Below are 25,740 nucleotides of genomic sequence, written 5' to 3'. Positions count from 1 at the left end.
TAGTCAATCATGCAAAATAACAACCGAGGGGTCTTTTTAAGTGAACCAAATAACAAAATTAAAGCAAATGTGAAACTGAACTAGGTCAGCTAGTCCTTCTCCTTTTGAAGGCAGGATGCATAATTCCATGGTACGAATCAATTGTGTCAACCATTGACATACATTCATTCTATCCTTTGAAGATGACTGGAATGGTAGAGACGTTACACAAATCTTTAGTATTTTTCACAATGCAATCAAACATTAGTTTATTTATTTTAATTTTTTTTATTATTTTTCCATAATCAAATATAACCTAAAAGAGCACCCTGACCAATCGCCATCACCGCAAAATCCACGATATCCCCATTTCCTCTACCTCTTCAGGCCCCACAAATGTACCCACCGGAAACTGCTTCTCATTGGATGAGGCCTGCAAATTTAAGTCCAATCTGCTTCAGCCCCGACATGGATAACCATAATTCTTGGTTCAGATGAGAGGTTTCTATTTTTGTTTTTTGTTTTCTTTTCCTTTGTTCCTTCCTATAAGTTTTAGAAATTTTAATTTCCTTTGCTTGTGTCTCTCTAAATTGGTATCTCATTTTTTTCTTATAATTTATAAATAAATTCAATTTTATAAAGATTATAGGAGGATTATTATAAAAATTTTCATTATTTTATAAACAATCTTAATCAGATAGTAACATAAGGTAAAAACCATAAAAATTTCTCATCTTTTAACTTGGATCAAAGAATCGTAAATAAGTTCCACTTTGGCTATTCATTTAATTAAATATGATTCATATTTAATTCTCAAGTTCACCCTTGACTGAGGAGAGATTTCATTTTCTTTATGGTACACAGTGCTTCCTTTGCATGTTGAGAGCACCAAAGAGGAAGAAGTGCAACAAAAATGGCGGAGGACAGTATATCGTTTTTGGTAGAGAAGCTGGGTGCCTTGGTTTCACAACAAGCCTCGCTATTTGGGTAGTAGAAGGGCAGGTGAGGCAGCTCCGTAACGAGCTGGAGTGGATCCACTAGTTCCTGGAATATGCTGATGCAGAGCGTAGATACGACAAAATGTTCAAATTCTGGGTGAATCAGATCAGATGCTTAGTTGAATCTAGAACAATGCTATTCCCAGGTCTGGAGTTTCTATCACACCACAAGTGCCTCTGCAAATTGTTTCTAGGAGGAACCATCTGGAAACTACCTGTGGACATAACACTCTATCTTCCAAAACTCATGCAACTCAAACGTTCGGAAACTCACTTGGAGGAAGATCCAATGGGGATACTAGGGAGGTTGCCAAACTTGAGGATTCTCAAATTATTTGAACATCCTTATGTGGGGACTGTAGGGACCCCTCCCCCGATGACACGTGGCGCGCACTTTTACCCGGATCAACCCTGGCCGTACCCCCCAAGAGGACACGTGGCGCACACCTCTATCCGGGTCCCCCAGGGAGGAGCACACGACACTCGCAAGCATCATGCCCGAACAATAATATATCCTATCCGGATATATTGTCTGGATCATTGACTATAGCAAGCAAGCCTTGCTGAGTCATCCCCGACAGCCTGCCACAACCCACGTTCCGCCGCCTGCAGAGCGAAAGGACAAGGGCGATGGCAAGTCGCCTCCCACGATATCTGACAGCCGCTTGCAGGGTGATGATGGCCCTGCCACCACCTTGAAGGCATCATGACGAGCCAAAAAGTCTTCCCACCATTAAAGATGGAGGCAGAGCTTCTGACACTATATAAAAGGGTCTTCACACAAGGAGTGAGGTAAGCTTGCTATCCCTGAAAAAAGGTCAACAGCTTAATCTCTGGAGCCATGGCTAACAAAACCATCGGAGGGTGTGTCCGGACATCCTGTCCAAACATCTTTTGTAGGGTCGACTAAGCCAGAACGCAATTTTGGTTGGAAGCGTGCGTCCTCTTGGCAACAACGTGGATCCCTGGGACGCAAGGCATCAATATTGGTGTCATATGTGGGAATTCCCAAGGACGGCGGCTCATCATAAATGCCCTTTTTCCTCTTCGCCTCCGTGCACCACGTGGCCCAATGAGTGCAAAAACTAAACCTAAGTTTCAAAAAACAATTATTTTTAACCCGCCCATTCTGCCCGAGCAAAATCGACAAGTTAAAAGGGGGGCATTGTAGGGACCCCTCCCCCGATGACACGTGGCGCGCACCTCTACCCGGATCGACCCTGGCCGTACCCCCCAAGAGGACACGTGGCGCACTACTCTATCTGGGTCCCCAAGGAAGGAGCACACGGCACTCGCAAGCATCATGCCTGAACGATAATATATCCTATCCGGATATATTGTCCGAATCATTGACTGTAGCGAGCAAGCCTTGCTGAGTCATCCCCGACAGCCTACCACAGCCCACGTTCCGCTGCCTGCAGAGCGAAAGGACAGGGGCGATGGTAAGTCGCCTCCCACGATCTCTAACAGCCGCCTGTAGGGTGATGATGGCCCTGCCACCACCTTGAGGGCATCATGACGAGCCAAAAGTCTTCCCACCATTAAAGAGGGAGGCGGAGCTTTTAACACTATATAAAAGGGCCTTCACACAAGGAGTGAGGTAAGCTTGTTATCCCTAAAAAAAGGCCAACAACTTAATCTCTGGAGCCATGGCTAACAAAACCATCGGAGGGTGTGTCCGGACATCCTATCCAGACATCTTTTGCAGGGTCGACTGAGCCAGAACTCAATTTTGGTTGGAAGCGTGCGTCCTCTTGGCAACAGCGTGGATCCCTGGGACGCAAGGCATCAACAGGGACGAAAATGAATTGTCATCATGGAGAGTTTCTTCGACTTGAATTCCTACAAATGCAGCAGTTATGGAGTCTAGAAGACTTGTCAGTGGAGGAAGGAGCAGTGCCTAATCTGAAGACATTGAAAATTGAGTGTTGTGACAAAATGAGGAAGTTCCCACATGGATTATTGCAGCTGAAAAAGTTCCAACGACTAAACCTCTTCGATGTATCTCAAGAATTGATGAGTGAGGTTTTAAAGACACAAGGAAAAGATTGGAATAGGATCCGTCTTATCATCTCCCAAACACCGGAAACTTATCTCGGGACAAAAATGGTTTCATTTGTTGTTTATCTTAATCTAAGTCTAATTTTGTACCAAGATCCATTTGTATCATAAATGATCTCATTTATATATATAATGATCCTTATCATTATATAAAAAGGGCCTTTATCCTTATCATTATCAAAAACTTCACACAATAACACTTTTTGTGACTTGGTTTTTTTATATTCGTTTTTTCTATTTTCCATGGATAAAAAGGATCTTTTCCTTTTTTTTTCTTTTCTATTTGTTTCATAGAGTAAGAGGCCAGGCCAGGGTAAGCTCTGAAAGTTATGGGTTGGGCCTCATTTTTGCAGTCCAGTAGTCCAGTTTTATTTTTCAAAAAGAAATTTTCAAATATCAATTTCGCTGCATGCATGCACGGCCACAATGTAGAATTACTCTGAAGCTAGGACATTTGGGTTCTAGAAGAATGCAAAAAACTATGAACTTGTGCTTTGTTTCATTTTGGGGACAATGAAGCAACTTCCAATGTTTCGCATAAAAAAAGAAAAAAAAATGGGAAAAAGGAAGAGGGCTTGTCTTTCTTTGTTCTTTTAAACGAATTGAAGAGAATCCATTCTCCCTGAGTGTGGAGACAAATCATCTTCCTTCTCTTTGGATCACAAAGGCTTCTTTTGCATCTTGTTCACAACCGAAGAGGAAGAACAACTGTTAACGAAATGGCTGAAAGCAATGTTTCATCTTTCCTTAAGAAGATGAGTAACTTGTCCTCAAGAATTAAAGGAGTTGGGAAACAAAATTGTAGAAGGATGCAAAGGTCCCGATTCATGCATGGGAACTCTAGTTTTAAGTTATAATGATTTACCCTATTATTTGCATCCTTGTTTCCTCTTATAGACTCCGCATTTCGGCTCATGCGTTTTCCGCTCAATGGCGAGCTCGATTTTTATTTGAAAAATGATTTATTGTTTAAAAAAATGACTTGGAGTTGCCACTTTGTGGACCCCGCATTTCGGCTCATGCGTCTCCACTCGATGGCGAGCTCGATTTTTATTCGAAAAATGATTTATTTGAAAAATGACTTGGAGTCACACTTAGGGTTTTCTTTCTTATTTTGTTTACCCTTTAAAAATAAAACAAAAATAAGTGGCGACTCTAAATCATTTTTCAAACAATAAATCATTTTTCGAATAAAAATCGAACTCGCTATCGAATGGAAGCGCATGAGCCGAAATACGGGCACCTCTACTGTAGTCTTTTCCAAGACTCCAAAATCAGTGCAAGGAAGTTGATCCACTTATGGATTGCAATGGGTTTTATACAAACGCGGGGAGAAGAAACTATGGAAGACATTGGCAAGGATTACTTGGAAGAATTGAATCACAGAAGCACGATTCATGTGCCTGGAAGGAGGTTAGATTCATGATCTTCTTCTAGAGCTTGCCATTTCAAGAACCACAAACTCAAAATTTTTTGAGGTAGACAAAAACATTAATTAATCTCATCTCCTATTGGTGTTAATGCAATCATACAAATATAAATAAGACAAAGATAAAAGATTTTATCGTGGTGTGACAATCAACATGATTTCTATGTTCATAAAACATACCAACACTCAATAATCTATTAATCAAATGAAGATAAAGGGTTACAACGATGAAACTCTCCATATTTTCTCAATTTTGGCCATATTTTAATTTTTCACACTCTAACTAAGCTTTAAATCATAAAAGGTTGGTTAAAATACAAAGGGCAACCTTGTTGATCAACAAATAAAAAATGTCTCCCTTCAGCTCCCACAAGCCTAAATCACAAGCTCAACTCCTGACACTTTTTGCATGGTGCAATAAAGTTGAATTCATGTTTCATAATCCAAAATTCATGTTCATCATCTTGTAGTTCATAGCCAACTTCACAAAACATTGCTTCTCAATCTCAACATAGTTCACTTGATCGATCTTTGATTAGTTTTACTCATGGTTTTGGAGAAACAATTTTATCATCTTTATTAAAAGACTTCAAATTTCTCGTTGTTTTGGACCTAGAGGGAGTAAAAAAATTATTCATACTCTCCCACATGAAATTGGAGGAGCTTACCCACTTCAAGTACTTGTGCTTAAGGAATAGTAGCATAACAAGACTTTTACAGTCGATAGGCAAACATGAATCGTTGTAACATTCGATGCCTTTCCTCTACAATATGGAAATTGCACCAATTGAGACATCCATATGGAAGTTGGAGTCGCTTGAAATTAAGCCAATCTATGATGGATTTGTGTGTGTGGCTACCTAACCTTCAAACACTAACATTTTGGGTTGATGATAGTGGAAAGTTAAGGGTAATTATTATGATTAATATACTTTTTTTTTTCTTTGAAATTTGGGATGGATTCTGGGAGATTGTATTATTCCATCACAATTATATATACATAATTAATTTCAAAAAATAGTTTGATTTAATTTTTTTATTTTCCAATTTTGAACACACATAAAATAATAAAAAATTACTTTTCATTAAAATAAGTTACAAAAATTATAATACTTGCTTTATTTATAAAATATATTTATTTTTAATGTAATTAAAAAATTTTAAATCTAATTTAAAAAATTTTTAAAAAAAATTAAATGGGGTGAGAGGATATAGGAACTAATTTTTTTTTTTTTTAATCAAGACGAGATGAGAATTATTTGTATATATGGGACAAAATCAAGAGAATCCATCCCATTGTGATGCCCACATGTAGGTTATATATTTTTAAAACAAAATATATATAAGTTATAAATTAATGTTTGGTGCAACTACCGATATAAAATAATATGAAAAAAGAAAGTTGAATAGTAACTTAAGTTGATAAGGTATAATCTTTTTATTTTAAAAGATAAAAAATAGATATAAAGTTATAAGGTATTTTTAGTAGTAGGCTAAGTGTGCATCATGAAAAATATTGAGGAAAGAAAGAATAGAAAAGTATTGGAGAGAATTTGTTGTTTTATTTGGTTTATTGTGAAAAGTATAAAAATTCCAAATAGAAATAAAAGTTATTTAAAAAATTACACCCTTTTCAAATAGGCAATCTTATATGACTCCCGTTTTCTTCAGATCCAATTTTTTTTTTTTTTTGTTATTCTTATTATTATTATTATTATTATTATTTAAGTTACCTTCATTTCAACTTCATGCTCAGCTTACCCAAACCCTAACACTATACTCTTTTCCTTTGGTATGTTCCTCCTCCCTGCTTCCCTCCCTCTTTCTATCTTTTTCTTTTTGTTTCTGGGAAAGAAAAATGGAGTGAATTGGAGGGAAAGATGAGGTCCTTGAAGAGGAGGATAATGAAAAGAGAATGTGATTAGAATTAGAATTTGAGTAGATTGAGTTTGAGGTTGAAGACAACGGTTGTTTGAGATATTTTTCATATGATTAAAAAATAAATTTAAAGAAATGTGTAATTAGAAATTTCTCAGCAAGTTAAAGTCTATTTTAATCTTTTTTTTAAAAAAAAAATTCTCTTTTTTTAATTTTTTTCTTTATTTTTATTCTTTATATTTTTTCTCAAACTTTTATAAAATCCGAAGTAGGCTTCCGCTCTTTCCTTATGCATGAATAAAATCCATTTACAGCAAGTTACCTGGATGGAGTCGGTCACAACCAATTTAAATTTGGTTAAATTAGATTGTCACATATTTTGACATATACTCAATAAAGGAAAGAAGCATTTTGGTTTCCCTGTCAAAACTTTTCTTATTATAAGAATAAACAAAAATTATTAAAAATTATTACACCACATATAAATTTTTCAACAAGGTCAAAATCTAAGTTCACACCTAAATTTAAATTAAGATCTTGTAAGTAAACAGGCCACAAATGAATTCCATATAACAAATCCAAGCATGCAAATAAAATTATACAAAAATATAATAATAAAAAGGATAAATTTTAGGCTGGTGTGACATTAAAAGTAATATGCTATGCATACATCTAATACGTATTAATAAACATTAAAAAAAAAATTAATAAACATGCTGGGTTGAATATGTTTTACTCCCTCATCACGTAATTCATATTTTATACCATCATATTACATTACATTTATAACTCAATATTTTACCCTTAAATTTATTAAAAAGTAATATTTTGTCCATTCAACTTATTAAAAAAGTTAATGATCAATAATTTATTAAGTAAAGAAACATGGTTGGAATGTAAAAAAATAAAAACAGTTATTAGTCAAGTTCAAAGTTATCCAACTCCATAGCTATATGAAAAATATCACAAATAGTCAATGTTTTAAAAACCGGACCGGACCGGGCGGTCCGACCGGTTGAATCGCCGACCGGTCAACTTTCCGGGTCGGTCCGTCTCAATGAACCGTTTTATGGTCGAACCGGCATTGAACCGTTCAAACCACCGGACAAACCATCCGGTTTTTCACGAACCGGCCAAGCCTTTTTTTTTAAATTCTACAAAAATTTGTTTAAAATTAAAAGGCCCATTATTCATTGAGCCCATTCCACACCCATAACTTTTTAAACTCAAATTAATTATAAGCCCATAACTAGTTTAAACAACTGGGCCCAAACAAATAAACCATTAGCTTATTAACATGCCCCTTGGGCCATGCCTTTCAAGCCCAATTTGTTGGCTTGTTTAGCTTGGTTTGCCTGTTGCAACTTGCAAGGTATTTATAGAGCACTTGAAGCACATGGAATTCATGTGCTTCTGATGTGGGACTGGGAATAGGACTGCCTCTTTGAGGGCTGGACGCATGAACCATATCATATCATTGCAATGTTGTTAAAAAAAAAAATATATATATATATATATATAATAAGACTTAACATTAATGTTTTTATTTCAAATTTTATCATATAAAATCTTTAAAGAAATGTAAATATTTAAATTCCTGTTTATTTTTATAACAATTATAAAAAATAATATAAATTAATTAATAGAATAATTTTAAAACAATAAAATACAAAGACAAAAAGATAAAATTAAATATATAATTTTTTTCATCTTAAATATATCTTCATTCTTAAATATTACATTTTTCTATTTAATAAAATTTAAAATATTAAACTTTATCATTTAATTTAATATACCAAATATAAAAATCAAACATTATTAAAATTTATAATTTTATATATTTTTAATTTTTATAATTATTTTTAATTTTATATAATATATAAATTATATATTTATTACATCACCGGTTCAATAGCGGTTCGACCGCCGGTCCGACCGGTGAACCGTGAACCGGTAATTTTTCCGGTTCAATCACCGGTCCGGTTCTGAAAACATTGCAAATAGTTATGTAAACATGTTACTAAAATAAAAAATAATAAAAATTTGATGGTTGTTATATTTTACAAGCATTTGGGAAATTCTATTTAAAGTAGTTAATTCAAAGTTAGTTCTATCAAAGTGTGAAAAAAATAATTATTTTTTATAATTTTACGGAGAATTTGTAATTAGGGACAAATCTTTAATAAGTTTAAAAGACAAAATGTTGAGATTTGAATGTAAGGGATAAAGAGTAAAATTTATAAAAGATTGAACGATAAAGTATATGTAACCCTTTTTTTTAAATGAATGTGTAAAACTCATTTATTTAAAAAAAAAAAAAAACTCAATTTCCATTTAGACAATGATCATATGATCCAAGTTTGTCTTAGTCAAGCTCATTCATTTTGAAAAAACACAGAAAAAGATATGTTAACAAACTTATATATCTAATTAATATTTCTCAGAAAAGACAAGTTTGAGGTGGGTGAAATTTTGACAATTAGCATGGTTTGTCATATTTTAAATGAATGTTAGAACACATTTACTATTAAAAAAGACCTTAATTTCTATGTAGACAAGGAGCATATGACCCAAACCTAAATTTGTCTAAGTCAAGCCCATTCAATTAAAAAATAACAAAAACACATAAAAAAGATATGTTAACAAACTTATATACACATTGAATATTAATTATAACAATGATTAAAAAAATATATGTACATTTTGGTCCATCTACTATCTTACTTAAACTAAGCTCATTTAACCAAATACATGAATATGAACCTACTCTTTAGACAAAATACTTTTCAAAAATAAAAAATCAAAAAATAAAAATTATAAGTTCATATATAAATTTTTCAACAAGATGAGAATCTAAGTTCACACCTAAATTTAAATTAAGATCCTTTAAGTACAGAGACCTCACATGAACTCCATATAACTAATCCAAGCATGCAAATAAAATTATATAAAAATATAATAATAAAACTGTTAATTGTATTAATAGTTGCTAACTGGAGAATCCAAAAGGACAAATTTCAGGCAGGTGTGACATTAAAAGTAACATGCTATACATAATTCTAATATGTATTATTAAACATTAAAAAAATAAAATGAATAAAATTAAACTTTAAAAAGAAAAAAAAAAAGAGGAGAAAGAAAAATGGACAAATCTAAAGGTTATATTGAGGAACAAGTTGGCCACCTTTTGGGGAAAACCAAAAAGATAAGTTTGAGGGGGTGAGATTGTGACAATTAATTGGCCTGGTTTATCCATTTTAAAAGGGTTGAATATGTTTTACTCCCTTATTACATAGTTTATATTTTATACCATCATATTACATAGCATTTATAACTCAATATTTTACCCTTAAATTTATTAAAAAGTAATATTTTGCCCACTCAACTTATTAAAAAGTTAATGATAAATAGTTTATTAAGTAAAGAAACAATGTTGAAATGTAAAAAAATTAAAACAGTTATCGGTCAAGTTCAAAGTTATCTAACTCCGTAGCTATATGAAAAATATCACAAATAGTTATGTAAACATCTTACTATAATAAAAAAGTAAAAATTGATGGTTGTTATATTTTACAAGTATTTGGGAAATTCCATTTTAAATTAGCTAATTCAAAGTTGGTTCTATCAAAGTGTGAAAAAAATTATTATTTTTATAATTTTACGGAGAATTTGTAACTAGGGACAAATCTTTAATAAGTTTAAAAGACAAAATGTTGAGATTTGAATGTAAGTGATAAAGAGTAAAATTTATAAAAGATTGGATGATAAAGTATATATAATCCTTTTTTTAAATGAATGTGTGGAACTCATTTATTTTAAAAAAAGACCTCGATTTCTATTTAGATAAGAAGCATATGACTCAAATTTGTCTTAGTCAAGCTCATTCATTTTGAAAAAACACAGAAAGAGAAATGTTAACAAACTTATATATACAATTAATATTCCCTGGAAAAGACAAGTTTGAGGTGGGTGAAATTTTGACAATTGACCTGGTTTATCATTTTTTAAATGAACGACAGAACTCATTTACTTTTAAAAAAGACCTCAATTTCTATGTAGAAAAGGAACATATGACCCAAACCTAAATTTGTCTAAGTCAAGCCCATTCAATTGAAAAATAAACAAAAACACAGAAAAAAAAAAGATATGTTAATAAACTTATATATACATTGAATATTAATTATAATAATGATTAAAAAAAAATATTTACATTTTGGTCCATCTACTATCATACTTAAACTAAGCTCATTTAACCAAATACACGAGTATGAACCTACTCTTTAGATAAAATATTTAAAAAATAAAAATAAAAATAAAAATTATAAGTTCATATATAAATTTTTCAACAAGATGAGAATCTAAGTTCACACCTAAATTTAAATTAAGATCTTTTAAGTATAGAGACCCCACATGAACTCCATATAACTAGTCCAAGCATGCAAATAAAATTATATAAAAATATAATAATAAAACTGTTAATTGTATTAATAGTTGCCGACTGGAGAATCCAAAAGGACAAATTTCAAGCAGGTGTGACATTAAAAGTAACATGCTATGCATAAATCTAATATGTATTATTAAACATTAAAAAAAATAAAATGAATCAAATAAAACTTAAAAAAAAAAAAAAAAAAGGAACAAATCTAAAATATGTATTAAGCAAGAAGTTGGCACCTTTTGGGTGAAAACCAAAAATACAAGTTTGAGGTGGGTAAGATTGTGATAATTAATTGGCCTAGATTATCCATTTTAAAAGGGTTAAATATATTTTACTCCTTTCATTAAGTGTTTTATATTTTATCATATCACATCACATTTAAAACTTAATATTTTGCCATCAAATTTATTAAAAAATTAATGAATAGTTTATTGAGTAAAGAAACAAGGTTGAAATATAAAGAAAAACATTTATCGTCTAAGTTTAAAGTTGTCAAACTTCATAATCGTATGGAAAAAAAAATCATGTATAGTTAGATAAAATATCTTTTTAAAATAAAAATAAAAAAATAAAAATTATATTTCACAAGCATTTGGAAAATTTCATTTCAAAGTAACTAAATCAAAGTTGGTTCTACTCACGTTCAAACCAATATTCTAACCGGTAATAATAATAATAATAATGGCATTCTTATAATTTCAAGGGGAATTTGTAATTAGGAGTAAATCATTAGCCTTTAACAAGTTTGAAAGGCAAAATGTTGAGATTTAAATGTAAGGGACAAAATGTAAAATTCACAAAGGATTGAGGTGATAAATGAATGTGTAGAACTCATTTATGTTTTAAAAAAGACCTCATCAATTTCTCTTTACACAAGGAGCATGTGATCCAAATTTGTCTTAAGTCAAGTTCATTTAATTAATAAAAAACATAGAAAGAGACATGTTAACAAACTTATATACACATTTAATATTTTTCCAAATAGACAAGTTTGAGGTGGGTGAGATTGTGACAATGGGCCTGGTTTATCAAATTTTTAAATGAATGGTAGAACTCATTTAGTTTTAAAAAAGACCTTAATATCTTTTTAGTTTTAAATGGTAGAACTCATTTAAATGAATGGTATAAGTCAAGTTCATTCAATAAACAAGAAAAAAAAGAAAGAGATATGTTAACTGAAATATGAGAAAACCACTTCCTTTCTTTAATACTTTCCGGGACAAACATAACTGAAATATTATTCTCAGACATGGCATTGCACCCTAAATGAACAACTAAAGTCTAATAGGCAATCATCTTCCCTCCTTCACATAGCTTTTGAATTGACATGTGATGTGTTACAGATTTAGAAAAATCATTTCTGGGAAGACTGTATTGGTGGGTTTAAATGAAATATTTAAAGGAATTGTTGGGAACCAATGGCACCCGGAAGGAAGAAACCAAATCTCCTTGTCATCGTGGATAAGTCATCAAGAAAATGGCAGATACCATTTCCATCTTTGTGGAGAAGTTGAGCAACTTGGTCTTACAAGAAGCCTCTCTTTTTGGACAAGTAGAAGGGCAGGAGAAGGTGCAATGCCTGAGCTGAGGGCTCCACAAATTCAAAACTGCCCTAGCTTGAAATTGTCTTCCACCAGGTGGTGATGGTCGGCACTGAAAAGTCTTGAGAAAGCCGAGGTGGTTGATGAGAAGAGATTAATCAAATAGTAGGGAAAGATTGGGATAATGTAATTATTACGAGTAGCGTACATGAATTCAGGTATTACTTTATTCCAACTTAATTATATATATAATTAATCTTAAAAGATAATTTAATTTTGACTCTAAATTATCATACTTTAATTTTTCATACAACTATAATTTTCATGTTCATACTCCAATATTCTTCCTTGATAAACAACTAATATCCAACTTTTCTTATCTTCACACATGAGTTATGACATTATCCCCTAAAAGGACAACTAAAGTCTAATGGTCAATAATTTCCCCTTCTTTACTTAACTCGTGAAAGAAAAATTATTTGTGGGACGTAGGTATCCAACATAAATAAATCAGGAAGATTAGATTTGTGGGGTTCGATGAAATCTATAAAGGGAACTATTAGGTGCCCAATTGCTCCCAGAAAGAAGAAACCAAGTCTTCTCGTCATCGTGGAGAAGTTGTGAAGAAAATGGCAGAAACTGTTGGATCTTTGTAAAGAGGTTGAGCAACTTGGTTTTACAAGAAGTTTTTCTATTTGGACAAGTAGAAGGAGCAGGTGAAACTACTCATTCTTATCTCATTTTCTTAAACAGTTTTTTAAACTCATTTATTGTATCCTTAATTTTTCATGGAACAATATAGGCAATGAGGCTTTGTTTGGCTCATGGAATTGAGGAATGGGAATAGTTGCTATTTTCTTACTCAAACAATTCTCTTATTTGTGAAGTTTTTTCACTTGGGAATCATTCCTGGTTAGAAATTTTAACCCACAAATTGTGGGTTTTGAAAAGTCAACAAAGCAGGTGGGTTTTCAAAAAATATTTCAATTATGTGTTTTGTGATAAATAAAAATTTCATGTGTACCATTTGTTATATTTTTTGAAAAAAATTTAATGACAAGCAATTTTTATATGAAATTTATAAATTATCAAAGGAGACTTATTTTTGCAGAAAAAGTGAAAGGTTGACATTGAAATATCTACAGCAAGGAGCATAATCAATATTAAAATCAGGTTAGATCTACAATTTAATTTACTCTTGATATTTTTTATATTTGATTTTTTTTCACAATTTTTTTCTATTTAGTTGTAAGATATATTTTAAAAATAGAACTCTTATAAGCTATTCCTATTGTCTTATTATATAAATTTGATTAATATGATTATCAAATGTTAATTATACTTGGAATAAATGTATTGTTATCTTTTTGGTCATGTTATATTACATTATTATGTTGTTGCATTCTGCATTCTGCATTCTATTAATATGATTATTGAATTCTTATTTTATTTCATTAGAGATTATTTTAGTTTTGATAATTTTATTTTGATTTTGTCTTCAATTTTATTGATAGTTGTGTTGTTATTGGAAGTTCATAAAAATATGGAAATTGAATAATATTTTTAATTATTATATCATTATTTTTCTATTTATATGAATCACAAGAAAATATATAAATAAAAACAAAATATTAGTGTAGAATTTGTTTTATTTAAGGATACTTTTTAGTGACAATTTCCTATTCCAGTTCCTAACAATTTCAAATACTAGACCAATAATAATTAATTATTTAACTATACATTCCTAACTAATGGGGGAGCTAGGAATTTTTCTTGGCGGCAAGCATTAAATGTGCATAATTAAATAAAATTTTATCAAAAGTTAAATAACATATAATTTGATATAATTATATAGTTCAACTGTAAATTAGTTTTTATTTAATTAAATTTCAAAAGTAAAAAATTTTAGAATTTTTAAAATTAAAACCAAAGGCAACCATACATTAAGAAATTTATCTAATAGATATCAAATAAAAATTAAAAAAATCATGAAAAATAAATGGGGATAATGGTTGCATTAGAAGAAGAAAAAAAAGATGAAAATAAAATAAAATAAATTATAAATATTAAATCATTTTTTTGAAAAATTATATTTTTGTTTTTAGTTTTATTCCAAATTTTCTTCCAAAAACCAACTAAAGCAACCTTAAATTCCCTGTGAAATCCATTCCTATTCCTTCTATTTTGAGAACCAAACGAGGCACAATAATCAACCTTGGGAGTGTTTTAACATCATTGTTTTTATTTTCTATAGTTTTGCTCATATCAAATCTTCTCTAAATTTTAGAATTCAAAAATATATCAGCAACTTCATTTAATACCCTTTTAGGTTGTTAACTATTCTCAATTCTTCTTATTTAATATAAAAATAAAATATGTAAAAATATATACAATTTCAAATCATTTTTAAAGAGTTGATAATTCAATATCTCCTATGTTCATTTATTTTCTTATTAATAAAAATGAGGTAAAATTATTATTTTATTAATAATTTTTTTATACTAAAAACACTATTAATTAAACTCTTAGGTGGTATTTATGTTCGACTAAAAGTAACTTATTGATATCAACCAATATAATAACTAAAGTATCACTTTAATTATTATATCGGTTGATATCAATATATTACTTTTAATTTAATAAAAAAATTAAAAATTTTAATTTTTTTTATTCAATTAAAAAAACAAATACTACCTTTGTTATCTCCATCTATTATCTTCTCTAGAAATATCTCTTATTTTAATTCTTAATTTACATTTTAATATTTGGACACTAATTTATTACACTTCAATTTTTTATTAAGCCACACTCTTTCATATTTCATATTCTTAATTTTTCATGAAAGAGTGTTCTCTCTTCACAGACACTTCACATTCAACTTTTTTTATATCCTAACAATTTTTTTATATATTCTCCACCATTACTTCTTTTTTTTTCTTTTTTCTTTTTTTTTTAACTTTTCTTGGTTTTCCCTCGTCATCCCAAAGCAAATCCTTGTCTTCAAACATGACACTGTCCTAAACAGACATCCAAAAGCTAGTGGGCAATCATCTTCTCTCCTTCACTTAATTAGTTTATTTTCTTTTTAAATTTCTTTTGAATTATCACAATGTAATTTTGATTAATATAATACCCAATATTATATTATTTTGTTTTTTAAAATAAGATTTTTAAATACTTCAGAGTTTACTTTTATTCAATTTCAAAACTAGAGTATGAGGGTATTTCATGAATCAATTTAATTTAAAATTTAAAATAATTTAAACTAATAAATTTAAAATAAATCAATTTAATAGTTTGAAACAAATATAAATTAATCTTAATGAATAACCTTAATATTTATAATTAAAAATAAATAAATAGATTTAAGCAAATAATTTAAGGTTAATTTATTAAGTCATTAAATATTAAATTTTATCAAATTGCCTCTAAGGATCCACCTTTATTTTTATTTCTAACTTTTTTCATTTTATTTTATCTTTTAGCTTTCTCTCCTCCGTCCAAATCAAACCTTGAAATATCCAAACTGCAATTATCTTTAATTTTTATTTTTTTCTTATTCACCTAAAGTAAACTTTGCCTTTCTACAAAAAATTGTCGTGAAATGACAACTCCCTTTTTTGAAAAATATTGTCTTCCTCCTTTAATTTAACAATAATTTTACAGTATTGAAATATTTTTATTACTTTGAAGCATTTAACTATTCTCAATCTTTCTTATTTAGTGAAAGTCTAAGATATTTAAAAATATATAATATTTTAAATATTTTCTTCTACTTTTTACTAAATATTTTTTACAAGCATGTCAACTTTTTTTTTTTTTTTTTTTGTATTTTTCCTAATAAAAGTGGGATGAAATCATTATTTTATTGATAAAAAAAGGCCTTATTGATATTAATTTCATCAAAAGTTCAAGCTCACCGTTACCTTTTATTTTTAAAAAGAGTAATAATCATTTAAACATTACCATATACAGGATTTTTAACTTGGAGCAAATCTCAAGTTGATCCCTGTCTGAGGAGAGATTTTATTTTCTTCTAGGCACACAGTGCTGCTCCCTTGGCCTGTTGAAAACACCAAAGAAGAGGAGGAAGAAGAAGCGCCTCAAAAATGGCGGAGAGCAGTATCTCGTTTTTCGTAGAGAAGCTGTATGAATCGGTTTCACAACAAGCCTCACTCTATGGGGCAGTAGAAGGGCAGGTCAGGCTGCTCCGAAACGAGCTGGAGTGGATCCGCCAGTTCCTAGAACGTGCGGATGCAGAGCGTAGATACGACAAAATGTTCAAGCTGTGGGTGAATCAGATCAGGGATGCAGCCTATGATGCCGAAGATGCCACTGATGAATTCATATTCAAAGTGGAACGCAAACGACAGCAGAGATTCAATAATCTCAACTTCCTCAACTTCTTACCCGCATGCGTGGTCTTGCCTGACAAGTTACGGCTTGTGAATGAGCTCAATGGGCGTATCAGTGAGATCAATATCAGACTTGAGAAGATTTTGATTAATAAAGGGAGGTACGGCATGGAAGATCCGAGAGCTGATGAACCTGGGAGCTCTTCCGGTAATGCAACTACTTCTGAACGGCACTCCAATCAAATGGTGGCCAGGAAAGAGAAGAGGCTTCCCACTGTTGAAGAAACCAACGTAGTGGGGATGAAAAATGATGTGGAAGCTGTAAAGGGAAAGCTGTTAGAGGGAGCAATGGAAAGAGTAATGGTGGCCATCTGGGGGATGGGTGGCCTTGGCAAAACTACTCTTGCCAAGAAAGTTTACAACGACAGCGATGTTCAGCACCACTTTAGTTGCCGTGCTTGGGTTTTTGTATCTCAAGAGTACAATATCCGGGAGCTTTTGCTCGGGATAGCCAATTGTGTCACGACTCTCACGGATGAACAAAAACGTAAAAATGAAAATGAGTTGGGAGAAGAGGTTAAAAAATGTCTCCAGGGAAAAAGGTACTTGATAGTACTTGATGATGTATGGTTCACCGATGTTTGGCAGAGCTTGAGCCAATATTTCCCTGAAGAAAATAAGAGCAGAGTGTTGATCACTACTCGCAATCAAGGAATTGCTCTTTATGCTCATTCAGATTGCCATGAACTTCAAACTTTGGGTGAAAAAGAAAGCTGGGAGCTGTTTCTCAACAAAGTAGGGAGTGAAGCAGTACTGACATGGCCAGGGTTGGTGGAATTCAAAAAGGAGATTGTAGCAAAATGCACAGGTTTACCTCTTGCAATTGTGGTTCTTGGAGGACTTCTATCACTGAAAGATCCGACACCAGACTCATGGCGGAAAGTGCTTACAAGCATGGATAGGCATCTAAGTCAAGGTCCCGACTCCTGTTTGGGAATTCTTGGACTGAGCTATAACGACTTACCCTCTTACTTGAAGCCCTGCTTTCTTTACTGTGGGGTTTTTCCGGAGGACTCAGAAATCAAAGCAAGTAAGTTGATTCGCTTGTGGGTTGCTGAAGGATTTGTACAAATAAGGGGAAAAGAAACGCCGGAAGACATTGCAGAAGACTACTTATACGATTTGATCCAGAGAAGCATGATTCAGGTGGCTGATACGAGAGACGATGGAAGGGTGAAGTCTTGCCGTATACACGACCTGCTTCGAGATCTAGCCATTTCAGAAGCTAAAGAAGAAAAACTTTTTGAGGTAGATGAAAACATTGATGTGGACGTGCCTCCTACTAGTGTTCGTCGACTCTGTATTTATCAGAACATCTTTCCGCATTTGCAAAATTCTAATCTCCGATCTTTGATCCTCAATAAAATCATTGATGAAGAAGATGAGGTATGTTTACATAAATTCCCTAAATTGCTTCGGGTCCTGCACCAGGATAGAGGAATGTATGGTCTCAAACTATCAGGAAAAATAGGAGAACTCATCCACCTTAAATATTTATGCTTAAGAGGAATTGAGACGGGAATAACTCTTCCACCATCAATCGGTGGGCTTGTTAATTTACAAACCCTTGATTCAGGAGACGATTACATCCGCATACCCCATACAATTTGGAAATTGAAGCAAATGAGACATCTAAATTGTTGGAGAGGTTGGATCTCATCAAGGCAGTCAATGAGAGAGAGGTGGGTGGAAGGCCATTTGGGTGTCCATCAAATGACCAAGCTTCAGACATTATATTTAGAGGGTGGCGATTGGTTGAAGGATAACAACTTGGGAAAACTGGCCCACCACCTAAAGCAATTGAAGCTACACCTTTATTATCACCCAAAGTCGAAGGAGGGGTCGTTCCGATCTATAGCCCAATTAACTGGGCTGCAAAAGCTGAAGTTGGAAACTGATAATTTTATAGAAAGCGAGGGATTGTCAACATCAAATGCTGAAGCTGAATCTACAACAATTCTATTCCCAGGTCTGGAGTCTTTCTCACACCACAAGTGCCTCTACAAATTGCATCTAGAGGGAACCATCCGAAAACTACCCGTGGAAACAACACTCTATCCTCCGAATCTCACGCAACTCAAACTGTTTCTTACTAAAATGGAGGAAGATCCAATGCCAATACTAGGGAGGCTGCCAAACTTGAGGATTCTCACATTATTTCGAGATTCTTATGTGGGTACGGAAATGAATTGTCCTCATGGAGGGTTCCTTCGACTTGAATTCCTACAAATGCAGTTGTTGGAGGATCTAGAAGACTTGTCAGTGGAGGAAGGAGCAATGCCTAATCTGAAGACATTGAAAATTGAGCATTGTGACAAAATGAGGAAGTTCCCACATGGATTATTGCAGCTGAAAAAGCTCCAAAGACTAAACCTCTATTATCTATCCAACGAATTGATGAGTGAGGTTTTAGAGACACAAGGAGAAGATTGGAATAGGATCCGTCGTATAATCACCTCCGAGCGACCTACTTCGTTTTATGTTGTATATTTCAATACGCTAGATTGATTCACCATGTGAAAATGACCAAATTACTCCTTTTATTTTTATTATTTCACCTTTAATATTTGCGTTTTCTCTTCTTTTTCTACTTTCATGTTATTATTATTATTATTAATGAAATAATATTACTAATACATAATATCAAAATTAATTTATTATTGTTATTGAATATGTCACACTATTACTTGGTAAATATAATTTAATTGTTTTGCACTGAGTTTGCATGAAAGGTGTATTAAGCTTGTAATTAAGGTATTAACAAGATACGTTAAAAGTGATTGTATGCATCATAAAGTACCAAAGACAAATTAAAGGTTTCATATATATATATATATATATATATATGATTTTGACCACAAAAAAAAAGCCAAAAATTGGCACCCTAAAATATCAACACATTGGAATTCAATATCATCAAAATTTTCAAATAATCTATGATATGGCTAATTAAATTATAAAATTTTTGCTATTTTTCATAAAAATGGCTGATAATTTCTTTTTATTTTTTTATTGTATTATCAATTTAACTTTTAATTTTAAAAATTTACAAAAAGAAAGTTTCAAATAATTATAACTTTATTTTAAAATTGTTATTATAATGACCACTTTAAATTTTTGTAAAATATTTTGAAAAGATAAAATTGTCATGAAATTGCTCACAACTAAAATATCTAAAACAAACTAATAAAATAAAATTAAATATTTTTAATATTTTATAAAATATAAATTTTAAATAAAAATTAATTTCATAAAAGAAATTATAAATGCAACTTTTAGTAATTTATATAATTTGAATAAACTAATAAGAAAAAAATTAAACAAATTTTCTAAAAAAGAATTTTAAAATAAAAAAGATTTGATATCAAATTTTATTTAAAAAGTTTGAAGGATTTAATTTTTTATTTAAAATATTTTTTTTAAAAAAATTGTTTCCATAAGATTAATAATTTCATTAGGAGGTTTTAATTGTTTTCAAATAAAGAATATAAATTACTGGAAAGAAATTGAAGATAATTTTAATAGAAAGTTTAGTAAATATAGACTAATTAACAAGAAATTTCTTAATTTTAATTTAAAGTTATATATATATATATATATATATATATATATATATATATATATTATAATATTTCTAAGATATTTTTTAATATAGATATTGTTTTGTAAAACTTAAAATATTTTATAAATATGATGTGATTTAAATATTGAAATATAGTATGTTTTTAAATAATAAAATTTTATCCTTACATTAGTATTCATTATTCATTATTTGAAGGAAGGTTATATTTTTTGAATGATAATGCAATAATAATAATATATTAAATAACAAAAATAATCATGAAATAATAATATTATTACTGTTATTAAAAATAGCAGTATTAATGTATTACAATAATATTAGATATGATAATATTAAAATAAATATTTATATTTAATAATATAATATTAGTGATTAGAATAATAATTATAATAAGAAAATATTAAAATGAGTAAAGAGAGACAGAAATAAAATGACTTCCCATTGATTCTAAAAATTTTAAATCCTTTACCACATTTTTAAAGCATAATTCTTATTCTTCCTTTCTTGAAATTTTGTGAGTTGTTGGAGGATTTAACGATTTATACAATTTGTTAGAAAGAGAAACTAGATTATCTACGATATTACCTATCATATTTGATCAATTAAGAGTTTAAGATTATATTTGGTTATTAGAAAATACCAAAAAAGAAGAATAATAATAATAATCTCATATGTGATTCTTAGAAAATTGGAGGAAAAATATAAATTAAAGAAAAAAATGACAAACAAAAATAGAAGTAAAGAAAACGAGAAATTAGATTTAAAATTAAAAATTATTTTTATATATTTTTTAAAACTCATTTCACTTTTTTTTTTCTCTTTTTCATATAAGATTAAATTATTTAAAAAAAATACAAGTTTTTAATATATTTTAATTTTCTTTCCTATTTTTCATGATAAACCAAATACAAGAAAATCATTATCCTTAGCATTCTTTTTTTCCTTTATTTACTAATTTCCTAGAATCAAACATAGTATAAGGAAAATGATATTATATTTGAATGTATAAAAAAAAATGTGAAGAAAATACTAAGAAAAAGAAGAGGAAAAAAAGTTTAAGAAAAGTGTATTCTTCCACAATTTAATTTTTTTTTCCCACAATTTTTCTATGGACAGCTATATTAGTTGTTACAAAGAGCACATGATTCAAATTTGTGGTTGAATTAAAATCATTTAAATAAAAAGATGTAAAATAAGCAATTTAAACAAAAATTATGCACTTAAATATAACATTAAATAAAAAGATTTGTGCATTAAACAATAAGAATTGGATTAAACTAAAAAGAAACCGGAGGATGCAAGAAATAGATATAGTATAAGAATTGATTGACTCTGCTTTCTATAGTTGGATAAAAGTAGGAGATCGATGGAGCATGAGACTTTAATCAAGTGTGGGGAAGAGGATCATGGGGAGTTATCACTGGGTGGCACTTCTAAGCTTGGAAGTGGTGTAAACTATACAAGGCTTTGGTTTACCTATCAAACAGTATGAGTAGCAGCAACAAGCAATAACAGATGCAGAAAGAAAAATCAGAACACACAAGCAATATACCATCTTTCTCTACTCATTATATTCAATGCATCAACGAATACTTTTAGAAAATATGAACACCATATATTTTCACGTTATGTTACACAATATTATGCCACAACAAAGGCTTCCAGTTCTAGGACAGGAGACATAATTTTGGTTCAGAATTTCCTTGGAGACCTAGATTCATGGTACAAATTGAAGTAGTCAATCATGCAATACACTATGGGGGTCTTCTTCGAGTGAACCAAATAACAAAATTAATGCAAATGTGAAAACTGAACTAGGTCAGCTAGTCCTTCTCCTTTTGAAGGCAGGATGCATAATTCCATTGTACAAATCAAGTTTGTCAACCATTGACATACATTCATTCAATCTTTTCAAGAGGACTGGAATGGTAGAGACGTTACTCGAGATATTTTGTTTGAGCAACTGTATTTTCTCTGAAGTCTCATGATCTCCTTGAGCTAGCAAAACCCTGCTCTGTCCTGCATTTGCAAAGCACAAAAAGGATCAATCCTTCACCTACAAGTGAAATAAATAATAAACCCAGAATAACTAAGAGCTGAGAGAAGCCTTGAGTGTGAACTTCACAAGGTTTTTTGTTTAATCAGCTTAAACATTAAAGAAGAAAAGAAATACCATACAGATAAAGAGCTGTTCAACAGTATTTTGAGAGTATTTCTCTTGCTTCATGAAAAGAAAAAGGCTAAAAGATCATGCTTGGTAATGCTGTGTCAAGTTAAATTGTTGGGAGCAAAAAAAATCACATGTGAGGGAAGAAAACAAGCATTCATTTTTCCCTGCTAGGTGGGAAAAAGTTTTCAGTCACAGCAAAGTGATTGCTCCCGCCTGATTAAATGTTGCCAAATAAACAAGCCCTAATGGATCAAAATCACAAAGTTTTTGCTCTTCGTTCTACCACCATAGTCCTCACCACCACCCACTACTACCATATGATCAAACCACCAAGTTCCAACACTATCACACAAACCACCTCAACCACTAACTGCAGAAGCATTGCCACCAGCACCAACAATCATAAGCAATATCCCACAACCATAAATGTCAGATTATTCACTAAAGTTATGTTTGATTCCTAGAAAATGTGAGGGAAAATACAAGGGAAAGAAAATAAAAAAAAAAAGGAAAGAAAGAGTGAAGGAAAAAGAAAAAAATAAAAAAACAGATTCAAAATCAATAAATTATTTTATATGCTACTTCAAACTCATTTCACTTATTTTAACTTTGTTGTTTTATGAATAAAAAGCAATATATTAAAAGAAAAAAGACACATCAAGGACTCGTCCCAAAGTATACAAGTAGTATACAAGAAAGAGAATAAATAAATAAATAAATTAAATTAAATTAAAAAATATATTTAATTTTTCTATATAAAGATTAGATAATTTTAAAATGCACAAGTGTTTAATTAATTAAAAATTTTAATTATATTTTATTTTTATTTGATATTTTTCATAGTACAACCAAGAGAAAACTATTTTTTTTAACAGTTTTTTCTTTCTTTAAGGTTATGTTTGGTTCCCAAAAAATACTAGGGAAAGAAAAAAAAAATTAAGGAATATAATTTTCTCATATTTGATTTCACTATAAAAAATATAAAAAAAATCAAATATAATTAAAATTAATTTAAAATTTACATATTTTTAAATTATTTAATTTTGTTATGATAAAGAGAAATAAGTAAAATGAGTATGAAGAAATGTATAAAAATAATTTATTAAATTTAAACTTATTTTTTATTTTCCTTCATTTTTTCTTTCCTTCTAATTTTTTCTCTCTATTTTCTCCCTCCTATTTTTCCTCTCTATTTTTTTTCCTTTGCATTTTCCCTCAAATTTACTCGAACCAAACGTAGCCTAATAGTTTTCAGGAACCAAACATATCATAAAAGAGCAACACTACCACTCACCATCACCACCACATCCACTATTGTCCCCATTTCCTCTACCCCTGCAGGCTCCACAAATGCACCCACCGGAAACTGCAATTGCCACTCCATCACCAATACATTATTGCCATGGTACAATTAATCATGAGAAATTTTTTCTTTAACATTTTTTTATTTCCACAGTACCCTCTGGAACCAAGCATAAGCTAAGTTATAAAATTCAATATCAATAACAAAGCAATTTAAAGCTCTATTGGACAGCAAAGAAAAATACAAGAAAGAAAAATTAGAAATATTATTCTGAAAATTATGTTTCTTTTTTATTTCCTGGACGCGGAAACTCACTTTACCTAAACGAATTTGTTTTTCTCAGGACCCAAGTAACAACCAATCTAATTCCAAGACATTCCAATGGCACAACAAGAAAGTGAAATGAAATAAAATAGAGCCAAAGAAAAGAAAGATCTTTTGCTCTCCAAACCCACCTCAACTAACCCAAACGCTTGTATTAGCCTCAATTAAACGTATATTTCTGTTTTCCTGATCTCTCAAACAGTGAAAATCTCGGGTTCAAGCATTCACTTTTTATTTTTCTTTTTACCATATTTTCTCAGCAACCAAACAGGAAACGAAAAACAGAGAAAAAAAGAAAAAGGGGTGGGGGAACCAAAAACCTCGAAACTGACCTGGCTTAGGTTCTCCGGAGGCTTCGGGTTCGGATCCGGACACGAATTCGAGAAACGGAGGTCGCTGAGAAGATAAAATCGAAGTGAATGTGGCCTTAAGCTGATCTGGGAGAGTTGTACGGTAATGGCGGACCTTCTTTGCCATTTCCTTCACATCAGCCTCCAACTCCTCTAGTTCTTCCGCGTCGTATCCTTCCATTGGGTCCCCGGAGCTCCGGAATTGAGGATCTTTCAGAGCCATCCGTGGATCCTACTGGTCTCTGCGAGAATCGGTGTAGTGTGGTGTTTCTAGGGTTTTGAAATTTGAAAAGGGTGGGGGCAATTGTGTACTTCGCACCGTGCTCATATACAGTTGCCTCCTCCACTGTGGGTATTTTGATATTTTCACCTTTTTGCACTTTTTTTTTCTTTTAATTTACTGGAGAGAGCATGATTTAAAAAAAAAAAATTGTTTTTTTCCTTACAAATTATACAAGAGAGAATTGTGTTTTGGGCCCATCTGGGCCCAAAAATTAACATTTGGTCCTCCAACCACTCATATTTAAACCCAAGGATATGAGATAGTAATTGACAAAAATACCCACTTGACTCATTTTTGTCTTTATTCTACTACTTGCTACTCTTCTTTTTTATTTAACCATTTTTGGATTTTTTATTTTTTTAAAACTCTTTTATAAATAATTGAAAAATTACATTATTTTTTATTTTTAAATTATAAATAAACAAAAATTATATTAACAATTCAAAGACTATTTTGGAAAATATTTTCTAAAAAAATATTAATTTAAATAAATAAAAATTATCTTTTACATTTATTTTTATAGTTTACATTTTAGAAGTAAATAATTTAATGATTAAAATACCATTTAAAATAAATATATTCACTATTTTAATTTTTTTTTATACTAAAAAGTATTTTAAAGTTTTTTTTTTTTACTATTATAAAATAAAAAGTTCAATTTTTTTTTTATTCTTCTTCCTTCCTTATTTTAATAACTTTTTGAACATGACTTTTAGTAATAAGTTATATGAAATGCTACAAATTTGTTTATTAAGGATTTTTTTAATGATTTGAATTAATTGAAAATTTATTAAAATAAGAAAAAGAAAAATAAAGAAAGTGAATGGATTGAGAGTTTTTATTTTAAGTACTCGATTAAAATGATGATGGATGGAGAGTTTTTATTTTAAGTATTCAATTAAAATGTTTTCATATGACCTAATTTTAGAAGTAGATTATATCAATACATAGTAAAGATTTATTTATTTATTTTTATATAAAAATGGAT

General features: G+C 30.5%; 2 protein-coding genes across 7 annotated transcripts in view; one reads left to right on the top strand and one right to left on the bottom strand.

The window, feature by feature from the left end:
* Nucleotides 1–19,317, top strand: part of LOC117932219 (putative disease resistance RPP13-like protein 3) — a 41,620-nt gene extending 22,303 nt beyond the window's left edge. The window contains exons 1-4 of one of the 5 annotated variants that reach the window (XM_034853341.1): nt 12,970–13,040; nt 13,127–13,287; nt 13,436–13,497; nt 16,365–19,317. In XM_034853341.1, the coding sequence (XP_034709232.1) occupies nt 16,434–19,247 (2,814 nt within the window). In that variant the 5' untranslated portion in view covers nt 12,970–13,040; nt 13,127–13,287; nt 13,436–13,497; nt 16,365–16,433 and the 3' untranslated portion in view covers nt 19,248–19,317. Of the gene's footprint in view, nt 1–12,967; nt 13,041–13,126; nt 13,288–13,435; nt 13,498–16,299 lie in introns of those variants that run through there. The other 4 variants (XM_034853342.1, XM_034853337.1, XM_034853340.1 and 1 more) reach the window with 4 other exon arrangements.
* A 2,554-nt stretch (nt 19,318–21,871) lies between these two features.
* On the bottom strand, nt 21,872–24,819 carry LOC117932395. Of its 2 annotated transcripts, XM_034853639.1 has the most exons (3): nt 24,452–24,819; nt 23,787–23,858; nt 21,872–22,341 (listed from the first exon to the last, which is right to left on the bottom strand). In XM_034853639.1, the coding sequence occupies exons 1-3, from the start codon at nt 24,690–24,692 to the stop codon at nt 22,142–22,144; spliced, it is 513 nt and encodes a 170-aa protein (XP_034709530.1). In that variant the 5' UTR covers nt 24,693–24,819; the 3' UTR covers nt 21,872–22,141. The 2 variants fall into 2 exon arrangements, with proteins under 2 accessions (XP_034709530.1, XP_034709531.1); XM_034853640.1 differs by lacking the exon at nt 23,787–23,858 and having other exon boundaries at nt 24,452–24,816.
* Nucleotides 24,820–25,740: the final 921 nt, after the last annotated feature.

The sequence above is a fragment of the Vitis riparia genome, chromosome 15 (assembly GCF_004353265.1).
Source record: "Vitis riparia cultivar Riparia Gloire de Montpellier isolate 1030 chromosome 15, EGFV_Vit.rip_1.0, whole genome shotgun sequence".
Lineage (NCBI taxonomy): Eukaryota > Viridiplantae > Streptophyta > Magnoliopsida > Vitales > Vitaceae > Vitis > Vitis riparia.
The sequence above is the reverse complement of the archived record's forward strand: the minus strand, read 5'-3'. Positions and strand labels throughout refer to the sequence as shown.